Consider the following 15708-nt stretch of genomic DNA (forward strand, 5'->3'; position numbering starts at 1 on the left):
GATATGATTACCTCCTCATCCCCTCCCAACCCAACCCACCGCCACTCCACCTCTGCGTCCCCTTATTTCTTTATTCTTGTCTCCTGAGGCTTTACCTAGTTACATGACATTGGTCAAGATGCTTTTATTCTCTGGGCCTCAGTTCATCATCTGTAAGGCTAATGGCTTGGGCTGGATCCAGATATCAGATAGAAAACATGAGTACCACCCCTGCCCCAGTCCTGAGCCCATGTGAGGCATGCTTGCTAAACCGTCAGGACACTTGTCCTGAGTTGGTTTGAGTGTTCCCCACCCCGACCCCACCAAATTCAGGTCTGCCTAGAACCTCAGAATGTGACCTTTGTTGGAAGTTGAGACTTTGTGGATTTAATTAGTTAAGGACCTAGATGTGTTATCACCCTGGATTTAGGGTGATTCCAGTGACTGGTGTCTTTATAAGAGAAAGGAAAGGGGGAGTTATGCACAGAGAGAGGCAAAGGACAGAAGCCCATTGAAACGATGCTGCCAGAAGCCAGGAGGAACTGGAAGATGCAAGGAAGCGTTCTCCCCTGGAGCTTTCAGAGGGAGCACGGCCCTGTCGGCCCCTTGATTTCAGGCCTCCGGAACTGTGAGCGATTAAATTCCTAATGTTTGAAGCCATCGTGTTTCTGGTAATTTGCTACAGCAGCCCTTGCTCAGATGGATCTAGGCCTGAATCATATAACACAATAATAAAACACAAGCTAGGTGTTTTTAAAAAGTCATCTTTTTTCTTCTTGGTTTTTGGCCAAAGTATCCAAGTGAACCCACGAAGGTCTCCTTTTGATTCACATCAGTGATACTCAAAAAGTTATAAAAGCTGCCCAGTGAGTCACAGACCCTGCCCAGTCCAAGGGTCTCTGTGAGACGTGGGGTGTCGGGATGCCGGGTGTCCATCAATTAGACATTTGCTCTGTGCTTCCTGTGACATTCAGTCTTCCCAGGTGTCTGGCTGGAATCTGCTGTGATGCGTGCTAACGGTGAGTCCCTGCAGAGCACCGCAGTGTCCTCCGCAGATAGGCCAGTGCAGTAGTCTGCAGATGCCTTTTGAAAAGGTTATTTTGAGGAGAATAAAAATACCAGAGTTAGGGGACCTGTGGAGTGACAAGATGAAGCTCAAGCCTTTGCCACCAAAAACGAGAATTTATTTTTAATGCTCCTGGATGGCATTTTTCACACTGAGCTTTTTATTTGAGAAGCTGAGACACTGGGAGAATGTGAGGTCTAGATGTCCTCTTGGTTCACAGATCCCGAGAGAAGAAAAGGTTTCCCCAGGCCGGGGGACTGATGAGTGGCAGAGCCAAGAGGGGAGTCCGGGTCCAAGGAACCCTGACTCCAAAGCCAGGGCTCATCCTGCTCCCTTGGCTCGTCACCATTCACCAGCAGCACCCAGAGCACTCAGTGAGCCCTTGTAGGTAGACAGGTCACATGGGCACCCTTGACTCAGAAGATCGCACCCAGCCAAGCTCCTCACTGTCTTCACCTTCAGGGTAAAGTCATCCTTCTGCAGTCACCCGAACGGTGGCCTCTTCAGCTGTCAGGCCTGGGGGCCTCTGGCTGGTTTACACCAGCAGTAAGTCACTGCAGAGGAAACCAGCCAAAAGCGGGGTCCCTGCTCCCTCCCTGAAGGTGGCAGTGAAGGGATAGTTGCGAGGGCATGCCCTGGCCCCAAAACTGATTGCCACCCAGAAGCTGAAGACCCCAGGCTGGGTTCAAATCCTGCCTCTAAGGCCTTGGAAAAATTTTATGACTGTCCTAGGCCTTGGTTAACTCTTCTGTAAAAGGGAAATATTAATACAACCTGCTTGATGATGTTGGAGCAGTGAGATGAACCCATCTCTGTAGTGCTGGGCTTAGGAATAGTGAGTGAGTGAGTGAAGTTGCTCAGTCGTGTCCGACTCTTTGTGACCCCATGGCTCTTATTATTTAGAAGACAAGGTCCGTGGACACAAGCCATTGCCTAAGTTGGCTGTAGCTTCATCCAGAGGCTGTGATGGACAAGATGTGCCATCTGCATGATGCTTCCTTCCCTCTTTCTCCCCTTAAAACAGCTATATTTTAAAAATGTGTTAAAAAGTATCAAAAAGTTCAAAGACAGTAGTCAAACACAAACTGCTCAGAAATAACCACTGAGAACATTTTGGTGTGTTTTACATGTTTTTTTCTCATTTTACCCATGGGGAACTCTTTGAGGTAAGTCCTCTTACCATCATTGTATAAAGGGAGAAACTGAGGCTCAGAGGGATTAACTGACTTGACAAGTATCACAAAGCTAGGCGGTGGCAGAGCAGGTCCCTGCACCGAGGTCTGTTGGTCCAGACACCAAGCTCCCAGCCGGCCTCTTTGATGCCGATCTCCACTTTGGGCCGATCTTTAGTCAGTAGTGGTCAACAGTAGCTCATTGCCTTGTGGTTGACTTCTCTGAGAGCTGGGGACAGGACTTTGCAGTTTGGTGGATTCCAGGGTGATGGGAACAGGCAAGGAACTAAAAGATCTCAGAGGGAATATCCAGTCACCTGAAAGTAGCAGGTAGAAGCAGGGAGAAAATCAGCTACATTTGAGAAATACAGTCCACAGGTGTTTCCTCTTCCGGAGTCTGGAGTCCAGGTTCCCCTGCCTAAGAGCTGTGTCACTTAGGGTTGTGTTCAGTTCAGTTCAGTTCAGTCGCTCAGTCGTGTCCAACTCTTTGCGACCCCATGAATCGCAGCACGCCAGGCTTCCCTGTCCATCACCAACTCCTGGAATTCACTCAAACTCAACGTCCATCGAGTCAGTGATGCCATCCAGCCATCTCATCCTCTGTCATCCCCTTCTCTTCCTGCCCCCAATCTCTCCCAGCATCAGAGTCTTTTCCAATGAGTCAACTCTTCGCATGAGGTGGCCAAAGTACTGGAGTTTCAGCTTTAGCATCATTCCTTCCAAAGAACACCCAGGACCGATCTCCTTTAGAATGGACTGGTTGGATCTCCTTGCAGTCCAAGGGACTCTCAAGAGTCTTCTCCAACACCACAGTTCAAAAGCATCAATTCTTCGGCGCTCAGCTTTCTTCACAGTCCAACTCTCACATCCATACATGACCAGTGGAAAATCCATAACCTTGACTAGATGGACATTTTTTGGCAAAGTAATGTCTCTGCTTTTGAATATGCTATCTAGGTTGGTCTTGAAGAAAGTAGGGAAAACCACTAGACCATTCAGGTATGACCTAAGTCAAATCCCTTATGATTATACAGTGGAAGTGAGAAATAGATTTAAGAGACTAGATCTGCTAGAGTGCCTGATGAACTATGGACAGAGGTTCGTGACACTTAGGGTTAGGGTTAATATTAAATGTAAAAAACCTTTAGCAACTGGTCACCAAAATTAGTATATGGGTCAAAACATTAAAAAAAAAAAGTTATTCTCTAAGTGAATTGTAGAGTTCTATCATAAAACAGCCTCCCAAGTGATATAGATTGTGGCACAAATCATTTCTTAAATTATACCAATAACTTCTCAATTGTGTTTTGGTCTTTGGAGATTGGTGGTGTGATCTTTGTTTGATTTGGTTGTTGGTGTCTAAACAGTGCCCCAGTGTGAGCCCTGATTTGACCTCAGGGAAATTCATTCTACGCTTGCAGTGCCTCTCCATGAAGCCATAGTCCTTGGGGTCTAGAAACCAGGGCTTTGCTGCAGCAGGCTGGGTGCATCTCAGCCTGCTCCATACCTGGGCGCCAGCACTTCACATGGGGCCCAAGCAGGGGAATCTGTCTTGGCCCCACAACACCATCAGCAGCGCCACCCAACTTCCTGCCCCTACCCTGCTATCTTATCTGTGTGACACCTCTCCCAGGCTATACAACATTATTTATCCCCCAGTCCAGAAGAATTTTGTTATTTTGGCAGTTGGTAGATATGGCAGAATATCATCTTGTATTTCACTGCAGGAGAGTCACTTCACTTCACTTGGGCTTTCTGACTTTCCTTAAGGTTTTTTTTGGTTGCACTGAGTCTTCAGTGCTGTGCATGGGCTTTCTCTAGTTGCGACGAGTGGGGACTACTCTTCATTGCAGTGCATGGCGTTCTCATTGCAGTGGCTTCTCTTGTTGCAGAGCATGGGCTCTAGAGCATGCCAGCTTCAGTAGTTGTGGCTCATGAGCTTAGTTGACCTGAGTCATGAGGAATCTTCCCAGACCAGGAATTGAACTCGTGTCCCCTGCATTGGCAGGTGGATGCTTTTTTTTCCTTTTTTTTAAATGACACACACATATTATTTATTGCAACATTATTGGACAGTATTTCTCAAAGAAAATCAAGTGATGATAACATAGATAATCAAGATAAATATCATTTGATAGATAATAAGCAAACAGGTGATCATGTATATATACTCTAGGAAAAGGAAATTAGGGAAAATACTCTTAAAAGTGAATATGAAGTGTAAGATTTTATATATTTTAATATTTATTAAGCATAGGAAGAAGATGAAATCTCTTTTTACTATTGTCTGTTTTTTAGTTTATATTTATTTTTAATTGATTGATTGCTTTGCAATATTAGTTTGATTTCTGCCATACATCAATATGAATTTGCCATAGGTGTACATATGTCTGCTCCCTTTTGAACCTCCCTCACACCTCCCACCCATTCCCACCCCTTTAGGTTGTTACCGAGCCCCGGTTGAGTTCCCTGAGTCATACAGCAGATTCCCATTGGCTGTCTATTTACATATGTTAGTGTATATGCTTCCATGCTACTCTCTCCATTCATCTCACCCTCTCCTTCTTCTCCCCGGCCCTTGTCCATAAGTCTGTTCTCTATGTCTGCATCTCCACTGCTGCCCTGCAAATAGGCTGATCAGAAGCATCTTTCTAGATTCCATAGATATGCATTAATATACAATATTTGTTTTTCTCTGACTTACTTCACTGTGTATAATAGGCTCTAGGTTCATCTACCTCACTAGAACTGATTCAAATGTGTTCCTTTTATGGCTGAGTAATATTCCATTGTGTATATGTACCACAACTTCTTTATCCATTCATCTGTTGATGGACATCTAGGTTGCTTCCATGTCCTAGCTATTGTAAATAGTGCTGGCAGGCAGGTTCTTAACCACTGGACCACCAGGGAAGTCCTTCATTTGGGCTTTTATCCTCTGCTAAATGGGGATGATTGTACCTGCATTACCTGGTCTTAAAGGCTGCTTATGGTCCCCAGAGATACCAGATCGTAATCCTAGACCTGGAAATGTTGCTTTATTTGGGAAAATGGCTTTGCAGATATGCTCAGGTAAAGAATCTTGAGATGGAAGTATTATCCTGGTTTATCAGGACAAGTCCTAAAGGCCATCACTAGCATCCTCATAATAGAGAGGCAGAGGAAGGCTACACACACAGAAGAGAAGGCCAGATCTCAGCAGAAGGATTTGAAGATTGCCATTAGTGATGCAGCCACCACCCAAGGAATGCTGGCAGCCACCAGAGCTGGAAGAGGCAACGAACGGATTCTTGCCTCAAGCATCTAACGGGAGTGTGGCTGTCCTGATTTTGACATTGGCCCAGTGATACTGATTTTGGGTTATGACTTCCAGACCTATGAGAATAAACTTCTGTTGTTTTAAGCCATAAGATTTATGGTAATTTGTTACAGCAGCCATGGAGAAACAAATACAACTGGACAATTACAAGGGAATTATGTAAAAACATTCATGAAGAGGGGACTATGATACACTTGTGTATCATCTTATGAGTACAGAATTTTTAAAAAGCAGCATCATTGGTTTCCTTCAAAAAACTTTTGGCAACTCTAGATATTGTCGTGTTGATAGGGTATCTCAGAACAGGAGGGTTTGGTTCCTGTTCTCCCTCTTGCCTTCTCCAAAAGACTTTATTCATGGGACAGAAAACAGGAGAAGAGTTATTTCTTAAGGTCTCTACTTGGATCTTTCAAACTCTGAGCCAAGAAGACCAAAAAGACACCCTGATGTTGGAGAACCAGCCCTATGGCTCACCAGACGTCAAAAAGTGACAGACATGAGCATTTTTACTCACACCCTCCTATGGATTTGAACCTGTAACTTAGGATTTATCAGTTCTTTCAATCATCTCATTCTGTGATCTTCCCAACAAGGATGCCATTACTGTTTTATTCATTTACCTGCATCCTCATTTACCTGCAGGTTTTAGAGTGAAGCTCCAGCTCTCTCCCTCTCTGAATTGGAGAGCTATGTTTGTGTTGGTGGGCTGATGGCATTCAAATTGCTCAAGGAACATTAGAGAAATTGTAAGTAAAACAGGAAATTAGAAACAGTTTTAATTCCTCTTGGGATCTCTGAAAACAGCAATTGTGATTCCAGAAAGGAGAGATGCAAATTGCTTACAAATTTGATTTGCCAAATAAACAGGCTTCCCTGTTTGGAGTGGTTGGTCTTGTTTATCATCTGGTGAAGACAGACACTTGATGACTAAAATCCATCTACAACACTTCTGGATGGTTAAAATGGTAGCTTTTATGTTATGAATATTTTACCACAATTTTTTTAAAAGTCCACTTATAGAGATATTACAGTTCCCAGAATCTGCCAGATCAACTCAGCTTTTTTTTCCTCTCCTTAAAATGCTATTTCACTTTTAAACAAATATGCATATATATCACACATTGATATTATGGCTCCAATTCCTGAATCAGGATTATTTCTTGAGATCTCATAAAGGTATCTATTCTGAGCAAGATGGTTTTAACCAAGCTTAATTTTAAGCAAGACATCCTAAACAAGGTACATAGTTTCTAAAGGTATGTAGTTTCTAAAGGTACGTAGTTTCTAAATGCAGGCATTGATTGTAGCCCAAGTCAGTCAGCAGGATTGGTTCTATATAAGAGATCTGTAGCAAGTTTCCAATGTCTCAAGTCATGTTGCATTCCTGTTTTTCCTTGCCAAACCTCAGAAAATGCCCCGGCTCCCATATTCCCACATTTTCTCAATAGGGCCCAGCCTCCTACTGAACCAGCAGGTCAGATGGGTGCCCTGTGGGTGTGTGTGTGCATGTACTTCCCAGCATGCGTGTGTGTGTGTTTCCTCCTGCATGGGTGTGGTGTGTCGGGGTAGGGGGCAGCAGTTGGGGAATGAGGGGACCTTGTTCACTTAGAAGGAGGATTTGAATTCTGCTCATTTCATGCTAGTCCTTCCTGAGCTTGGGCCATCAACTGAGGCCTGAATGGTCCAGACCAGAATCCAAGAGTAATAGAGGAATGTCAACAAGAAGCCTCCTGTGTGTGGGTTTGTAAGGGGGATTTTTTTTTCAGCCCTGTGTGTGATTAAACAATTCCAAAATTCTTCTTCTCTGCTTAGAACTCTGGAGAGAGCTGCTAAAGGGTTTCCATCTACCCAACTACATTTTTATTTGTGCTTGCCAGGAAGTGCCAAGGGAAACTTGTGTTAGAAGCTCCGTGGGTGGGAGTGGCGGCTAAGGAGGCTGCTAAGAAGGATGAGCACAGGAAGACCGCAGTGGAGCTTGCACCTGTGGGGGGAGTTAACAGCACATCTATTCCCACCCTCTGTCCCAGGCAGAGCAACCTCCTGTGTCACATGTCTCAGTCTCCACTCAGTGCAGTCTGTTGTTGGACAGCTCCTGTTTTTATAATGTTCCAAATATTGAGCAAAACCTGCATGTTTTTTTTGGTATCTTCCATCAGCTGGTATCGACTCTGCCCCCTGTCACATCTGTCCCCGTGTAGGAGATACACTGTGTTGTACAAAATTTTACCCCATAGATATACTCTCCAGATTCAGAGAATCGTGACTATAGCCAAAGCATCTGGGAGAAATTTGATCAGGAAGCTGTATTTTCTTAGTCTTTCCTTTCCAGTTACCAAAGGAAAGGAATATGAAGGGCAGTTATTTCAGCCGGTACTTCCAGCGTGCCTGGTACCATGCTAAGAGCTGTATGTATGTCACCTCATTTAAATCTTGTACAATCCTCCCAGAGTTGGTATTATCTTTACTTAGGGAGTGAAAAAACAGTGAACATGTTAATCACTCAGTCATGTCTGACTCTTTGTGATCCCATGGACTGTAGCCCACCAGGCTCCTCTGTCCATGGGATTCTCCAGGCAAGAATACTGGAGTGGGTTGCCACATCCTCCTCCAGGGGATCTTCCCGACCCTGGGATTGAACCCAGGTCTTCTGCATTGCAGGAAGATTCTATACTGTCTGAGCTACCAAGGCTTAGAGAGTTTAAATAATTTGCTCAGGATCATCTAGCTAGTAAATTTATGGAACTGGAATTTGAACTCAGGTGTGCTCACCCCAGTAAATAACTCTGGACTCAGACAAAGCAAGAAAAGAAGTCAGAGAATCATACAGGGGAAGAAAGTAGCTGATTGCTTTCTGTCCCCTCTAGGAATATCCATTTGAAAGTTCCACGCTGTTCAAAAGTTCCCTTCACAGGATATCTGAAAAAGACACTGAATATGCTCAGAGCTTCACTGGGTTCAGAGGAGAGGCCCAGCTCCAGGTGGGGAGGGTGAGGAGGAAGCTCCCCAGGGGATGAGTCCATGTGATACCCCTCGGACTGTGAGCGCAGCCCAGCCATCCCTCTCCCGTGCCCGTGCAGGCTCAAGCTGCAGCCTCTTTGGGAGGAAACTCAAATCAGGTTTTTGTTTTTTAATCTTTGAAAGCAAATATTGGGAAGTGAATTGGACTATGACGTACCCCAGTGGGCTTTTTAATTTACTTTTGTTATTGAAGTATAATCATAAGCAGTAAAATGCACTGTCTTTGTTTAGGCTGCTGTAACAAGAATACAGTAACTGGGTGGCTTAGACAGCAAAGATTTCTCACAATTCTAGAGGCTAGGGAGTCCAGGATCAAGGTGCCAGCAGATTCCGTGTCTGATGAGAGCCCACTTGCTGGTTTGCAGATAGCCTTCTTCTCCTAGTACATGTGGAGAAGAGAGGGGAGGTGCAGGTGGGGAGGGAAAAAGAGAGAGAGGAAGGGGAGGGGAAGAGGAAGAGGGAGAGAGCATTTTCATGTGTCTTCCTCCCAGGGCACTAATCTCATTGATGAGGACTCCACCCTCATGACTTAATTACCTCCCCAAAGTCCCACCTCCTAATACCATCACAATAGGGATTAAGATTTCAACAAAAAAATTGGGGGATGAGAGCACAACCATTTAGTCAATAACATGCACAGATCATGTGTGCATATAGTTTCATGAGTTTTGACAAGTGTATACATGTGTGTAGTCAAGAACCCAGTCAACGTGTGGGACATTTCCATCATCTAGCCACCACCAGAGGGAAGCCATGGTGTGTCTGCTGTTTGTTTTCCCCACTCTCATCCCTGGAGAGGGGGCAGGAAACTATGGAGTGGGCTTTGGTTACAGAGCCAGAGCCAAGATGCACTCACTTGGGAGCGGGATTACCTTCTGCCACGTGTGCCCTGGTACCTCACTCCCGTCTCTCTGGTCCCTGCCTGTTTGGCAGGGTGGCCTGTTATAGAGACACTAAAATGGTTTGCTCCACACACAGAAAGTTATATGGCCTGGCTCCATGGTTGACTATATCAAACTCAACAATTCATATACTTCAGGATTTGCTGATCATCACCCTCTGTGAACATCATGCTTTTGAATCAGTTATATTTTCCCTCCCCACATAAACTCCTCCTGCCCTACCCCATTTAGAAATCTTTAGTAACTACCTACAAGGTGTCCCTCCTCCAGGCTCAGGCAGAGTTTTACTGTGACAACACACCAGTGTTGAGTGCAGAGCGCTGTTTTTTCACACTCTGTGTGTGCATGCTCAGTCACTAAGTCATGTCTGACTCCACCAGACTCCTCTGTCCATGGGGTTTTCCAGGCAAGAATACTGAAGTGGGTTGCCATTTCCTTCTCCACTCTCAAACTCCAAGCCTCTCCATATATAGGCATTAACTTAGCAAGAGAACTGTTATTCAGCCTGTTGGATGAGTGGGCTTGTGATTCCTCACGAATTCTTGTTATTAGTGGACACTCTAATTGTGTTCCTCATGTATCCTTCTTATTAGAGGGTACCATGATTGTGATGCTTGTTTGTGAAGTTTAGAATATAGTAAAACATACTTGATGCAAAACCTAGGCTGAACATAATCGAATCTTCCCTGATGGCTCCAGACGGAGCTGAGAATCTTGCAGAACTCCAGAAGCACCATCACAGTTCCTTTTTAATTCATGTAGGATTTCTAATTGGAGAAGGCAATGGCACCCCACTCCAGTACTCTTGCCTAGAAAATCCCATGGATGGAGGAGTCTGATAGGCTGCAGTCCATGGGGTCGCTAAGACTTGGACATGACTGAGCAACTTCACTTTCACTTTTCACTTTCATGCATTGGAGAAGGAAATGGCAACCCACTCCAGTGTTCTTGCCTGGAGAATCCGAGGGACGGGGGAGCCTGGTGGGCTGCCATCTCTGGGGTCACACAGAGTCAGACACAACTGAAGTGACTTAGCAGCAGCAGCAGCAGGATTTCTAATTAGCCAGCTAATAGATTACAGATGTGGTCTTTACATATTTGCATGCTCTGTATACAAGATTTTTACAATTCCAGATAGGAGAACTGTACTCAAATCTAAGTTTAGAAGTGAAGTTTTTCTTAAAAAAAAAAAAAAAAAATTAGGGTTTATGTAATAATTCTGCTTCCAAAGTTCACCTTTGTAGGCAGAGGTTAAAAACATGGGCTTTGGGATCATAACCACCTGGGTTCAGACAGGGCTCAGTTACCTATGAATTGTGTGACCTTGAGCAAGCTACTTACCACCCTGAGCCTCAGTTCCCTCATCTGTGAAATGGGGCCTAGAATTGTACAGATCACAGATCACATGCATGGGTTGTGTGAATTAATTGAAAATGCACTTGGAGGGCTTCATGCAGCCTTGCATGAGGTGGTCCATAAGTGGCAGCATTTCAAAACAAAGTCAATGATAACTTCAGTGTCTCACCTAGCTAAGTGAGACCAACTCAGAGCCCTTTATTTTGATCCTGTATTCTCAGAAAGACCTTAAAGAGATTCCACTAATTCAGCAACAGCATCTCATTGGGTCCAGAGGACAGTGGAGGTGGCCCTTCAGTGGTCAGGGCTCTGGGCCGTCAACCAACACCCAATCAGAACATCTCAGCTTTTGTCTGTTTCCTGTACTTATTTCTGTGACATCTTTTTTTCTTTTTTTTGCTACTCAAAAAGCTTCAAAACCAATATTCTAATCCAACCCACTCATTTCATAGATGAAGAAACTGAGGCTCAAAATTCCTGTATGGTTTTCCAACGTGGTCGGCAGAGGTCTCCTGCCCCCAAGGGCTCTTGGTTCTCAAGACCCCGCCCTGTGATAGATGAAGACACCTCAAAGTAGAAAGAAGGCAACGATGAATCAGCTATTGAGGTTTCACCACGGTTCTTCCAGCCAGTTCCTAGCATTGAAAATTCCCCTAGAGAAAGAAAAGCATTTGTTTTACCCTCGCCCTGTGGCTCAAGTGTGAAAGTCCTGGTTTGTGTGTGGACAGTCAAGTGTAGCATGAGTCCTATTTTATAAAAAGATATTTGCTTGGAGGCCCTTTCTCCTGTTCTGTTAGGGAACTGCTGCCCCATCAGATGCTCCATCCTGTGGTCAGTGACCACCACTCTCTAGTAGCATCTTGCAAAATGTATTCATAGGGGTTCCCCAGTGAGAGAACAAGGACATCAAGCTTCTGTCCTTCTATGATTGAAACACCTCCTGCCAGGACTCATGTAGTGTGCATTCAGTTCTCTGCCACTGACTTGGCCACATCCTCTGTTTTCCAGCCTCTCAACATCGCCTACAGCCACATCTACAGCTCCTACAGGAACTTTGTGGGGCCCCCACATTTCAAGACCATCTGCAGACTCCTCGGTTACCAGGGCATTGCTGTGGTCATGGAGGAACTGCTGAAGATCGTCAAAAGCTTGGTGAGGAAGGGGCCCTGGAAGGGGTCCAGTGGGGAGCAATGAGGCCTGCTTTTACTTTTTACCTGGCCTGAAAAATCCAGTAACAGGCTCTTCAGCTCTGTCTGTAGGAATCACCCAGGGAATGCTTTGCTTTGCCCTTGTCCCCTGATTCCTCTCACCTATCACCCTGTAACATTTCATGCATTTTCTGACCTGCGCTTTTTTGCCTCTTCTTTTCTGATGCCAAGCTTATTCCTAGAACTTGCTAACTGAATTCAGCAATCTTGACTTTGACTTTAAGGCCTACTGGCACTAGTGGTAAAGAATCTGCCTGCCAATGCAGGAGACATAAGAGACGCAGGTTGGATCCCTGGGTGGGGAAGATCCCCTGGAGGAGGGCATGGCAACCCACTCCAGTATTCTTGCCTAGAGAATTCCATGGACAGAGGAGCCTGGTGGGCTACAGTCCATGGGGTCACAAAGAGTCTCACAAAGATTGGGCAGGACTGAAGTGACTTAGCATGCATGCATGCAATGACTGCTCATACCCACCTCCTGTGCTGTATTATCTAATTTGAGCATGACAAATCCATGACACATGTGCTGCCGTTTTTTTCCACCCACACCCTTGGCAGATATCACTAATCAGTCACCACACTTCTTCCCCTTGGGATTTCTTGCTGCACACTGATCCTGGCCTAGAATTGTGTATCCCTTTGCCATCATTCTATATCCACACGAAGTATGGTCATGTGAGCATTCATTTAACCAGGACACTGCTGCAGCAAGGCTTAAACATTTAAATAAGATTTTCTTGAAAGTTTGAGATGATGAAAGAGAAATAAAGCATATCTATGTCAGGAATAGCAAGCAGAATTCGTCTGCTAACTTTAGTCCTCTGGTAGCAACTATATATAATGAGGGGTTGTTCTAGGTTGTGAAGCTAAATTTAAAGAAGAAAATGTGGTAATTGATTAAAGGTGTCTACGACAGACACGGGAGGGATGAATGAACCATGAATTTTCTGTGCATAAATTAGATTGTGTGTCAATCTTCATAGCTCCCTGGTCCCATTTCATCTTAGATCTTAGTTTAGCTCTCGTGTAAGTGCCCCAACCCCAGGAAGGACCCCATGCCTAGAAATTGCCCCCCCTTGAAGTCTGTGAGCCCAAGGGGATAATGAGAGTGTCCCCTTTTCTGTCTTATAAAGGCCCACGTTCCCTTACAAAGGGCGATGGGGCCAGCCCACTCCCTTAGGAGAGATCTGCTGGTCCTCTTAGGGAGCTTGGGACGCTGGGACACATACGTTGACACATACAGCATAGACTGGGTGGCTTCAGTGACAGATGTTCATTGCCCATGGTTCTGGAGATTGGAAGTCCAGAGCACAGAGCCAGCATGTAAGGACTGTCCTAGGACTGTCCTCCTTCACAGACAGCTGCCTTCTCCCTGTGTCCTCACATGGCAGAGAGTGTCTTTCTCTTGCTCCCTCTCCTCTCTTCTTTTAAGGCATTAATCCCTTCATGAGGGTTCCTCCCTCATGACCTAATTCCTTCCCAAGGCCCCATCTTCAAATACAACTGTACTGGGGATCAGGGTTTCAACATATGTATTCGGGGGGAGAACAGATATTCAATCCATAGCACTTATCCACAGGTCTCAGCTGAACCCCTGTACACCCCCACTGGCCCAGCATTCAGCCCTGAGACACTCATATGCAGCAGCCGTGGATTACTCACTCATCTTGTACTCTTCCTTTGTCAGCTCCAAGGGACTATCCTCCAGTACGTGAAAACATTGATCGAGGTCATGCCCAAGATATGCCGTCTGCCCCGGCACGAGTATGGCTCCCCAGGTGGGTGATGGGGAACCAGGAGCGGGGTGTGGTGATAGGAAAATAATCCAGACCCATCCCATGGTGGAAGGGGGCTCTGGCAATCTACCTTGAAGTTCTTGCTTCTCCGATGTGGCAGCAGACTGTCACAACACTGGGTTTGCACCCTCTCTCTGCCACTAAATTGCCCTGGGCCACTTTTAATCCCCCTGATAAAAACAGTATCGTCTTCCATCAGTGAACGTAAGTGGTGCCTGCTGGGCCTGCCTCACAGCACTGCCCGGAGGCTGGAAGAGGTCCACAAATGTGAGAACCGTTAGGTTGTGAGCAGCGAGGTTTAGTTGTAAAGGTCTTCCTTAGCTCAGCACATCCACATTCCTTCCTCCATGTGCCTCTTTGGAGGAGACTGACGCCCCAGGCGTGGGGTAACGTGGCATTTCTAAGGTAAGTCAGGAAATAGGAGTTTTCACCACTCAGTCTCTGGGCAGAGAAGTCAGCCAGTCTTCCCCTCCCTGATAGTGACAGCACCTGGAATGAGTTTGGAGCCTGGGGGATGGGGAAGGGTGGAGACTATGAGTTTAGTACCAGGTGTTTTTCCTAACTACCAAGATGCCGGGTGCTGGGTCAGTGTGAGCCAGAGCAGGAGAGGTCTGGGGCCAATAGCTCTAGCTTTCATTCCCAGCTGCCCCGCTTACTGGCTGTGTGACTGTGGAGATGCCACTTACCTTCTCTGAGCCTCGTCTGAAAAGAGAGGTCACAGTGCCTGGTCCAGGGTGTTTTTATGAGTGTTACATGAGCTATTGCAGATACAGTGCTTAGCATGACCCTCCCACTAACCCTCCCCCTGCACCTCCCAGGGATCCTGGAGTTTTTTCACCACCAGCTGAAGGACATCATCGAATACGCAGAGCTCAAGACTGACGTGTTCCAGAGCCTGAGGGAGGTGGGCAATGCCATCCTGTTCTGCTTGCTTATCGAGCAAGCTCTGGTGAGTTCTGAGCCCCAAGGAATTGGTGTGTCTCCAGGCTGGAAGGGTCCCCCCACCCCAACAGATGCCCGAGGCCCCTCGAGCGCATCCCACCTGGGAGCCCTGCCACTCAACTGTGTGCTCTTCCAGGGCGGGCATGCACTTCTGTCCATTCCACTCAGACCTCTCTGACACCCAGATACTGGGAGAAGCAGGTCCTGGAGTCAGAGGGGCCTGGCCTTCCCCCCACTGCCCCCCTTCCACTAGCAGCAGGGCCCCGGCAGTCTGTCAGAGTCTGGGTTTCCATTCACCCGTCAGACACAAGATAACTCCTGGCAACCACAGGCCAGGCACTGCGCTGGGAGGTGCAGTGCAGTGTCCTGGGTGGTGGAAAGGAGACCTGTCCTGAAAAGTGTCTACACGGAAACGATGTGTTTACCGTCAGAGCAAGTGCTGTGAGGGATGATTGCCAGGTCAGGAGGGAACACCTGTGGTGTGGTCTTGAGGGTGGGGGAGGACCTCCCTGAGAAGGGGGCCTGAAAACTGATCAGGAACTGGCCTCATGGAGAATCAGGGACAGCTGTTCCGGGCTGAGGGGAGAGCACATAGTACTTTCTTCGTTTGTTGTCATGGAAAACAGGGATTCTCACCCTGCAAGGCAGTTTAGAGGCTGAAAGGAGGTAAGACATGAAAGTGAAAGTTTCTCAGTTGTGTCCGACTCTTTGCAACTCCATGGACTATACAGTCCATGGAATTCTCCAGGCCAGAACACTGGAGTGGGTAGCCTTTCCCTTCTCCAGGGGATCTTCCCAACCCAGGGATCAAACCCAGGTCTCCTGCATTGCAGGCGGATTCTTTACCAGCTGAGCCACAAGGGAAGCCCCAAGACATGTAAAGTAAGAGCTAAACAATTGGTTTGAATTATGCTAATGGGCAAAAACATGAGTCCCTGTGCTTCTGCGTC

The 15708-nt window shown here is 46.3% G+C and overlaps 1 protein-coding gene and 1 long non-coding RNA gene across 2 annotated transcripts in view; one reads left to right on the top strand and one right to left on the bottom strand.

The window, feature by feature from the left end:
• The window catches only part of CYFIP2 (cytoplasmic FMR1 interacting protein 2), a 113443-nt gene that overhangs the window by 60251 nt on the left and 37484 nt on the right, over positions 1–15708 (top strand). Inside the window, exons 23-25 of the mRNA XM_055560626.1 lie at positions 11821–11964; positions 13708–13798; positions 14635–14765. Coding sequence (XP_055416601.1) covers positions 11821–11964; positions 13708–13798; positions 14635–14765 — 366 coding nt within the window. The remainder of the gene's footprint in view (positions 1–11820; positions 11965–13707; positions 13799–14634; positions 14766–15708) is intronic.
• On the bottom strand, positions 728–14217 carry LOC129636874 (uncharacterized). The gene is made up of 2 exons (XR_008707171.1): positions 13683–14217; positions 728–1062 (listed from the first exon to the last, which is right to left on the bottom strand). It is a non-coding gene; the product is annotated as an uncharacterized LOC129636874 (long non-coding RNA).

This window comes from Bubalus kerabau, chromosome 1 (genome assembly GCF_029407905.1).
Source record: "Bubalus kerabau isolate K-KA32 ecotype Philippines breed swamp buffalo chromosome 1, PCC_UOA_SB_1v2, whole genome shotgun sequence".
NCBI lineage: Eukaryota > Metazoa > Chordata > Mammalia > Artiodactyla > Bovidae > Bubalus > Bubalus kerabau.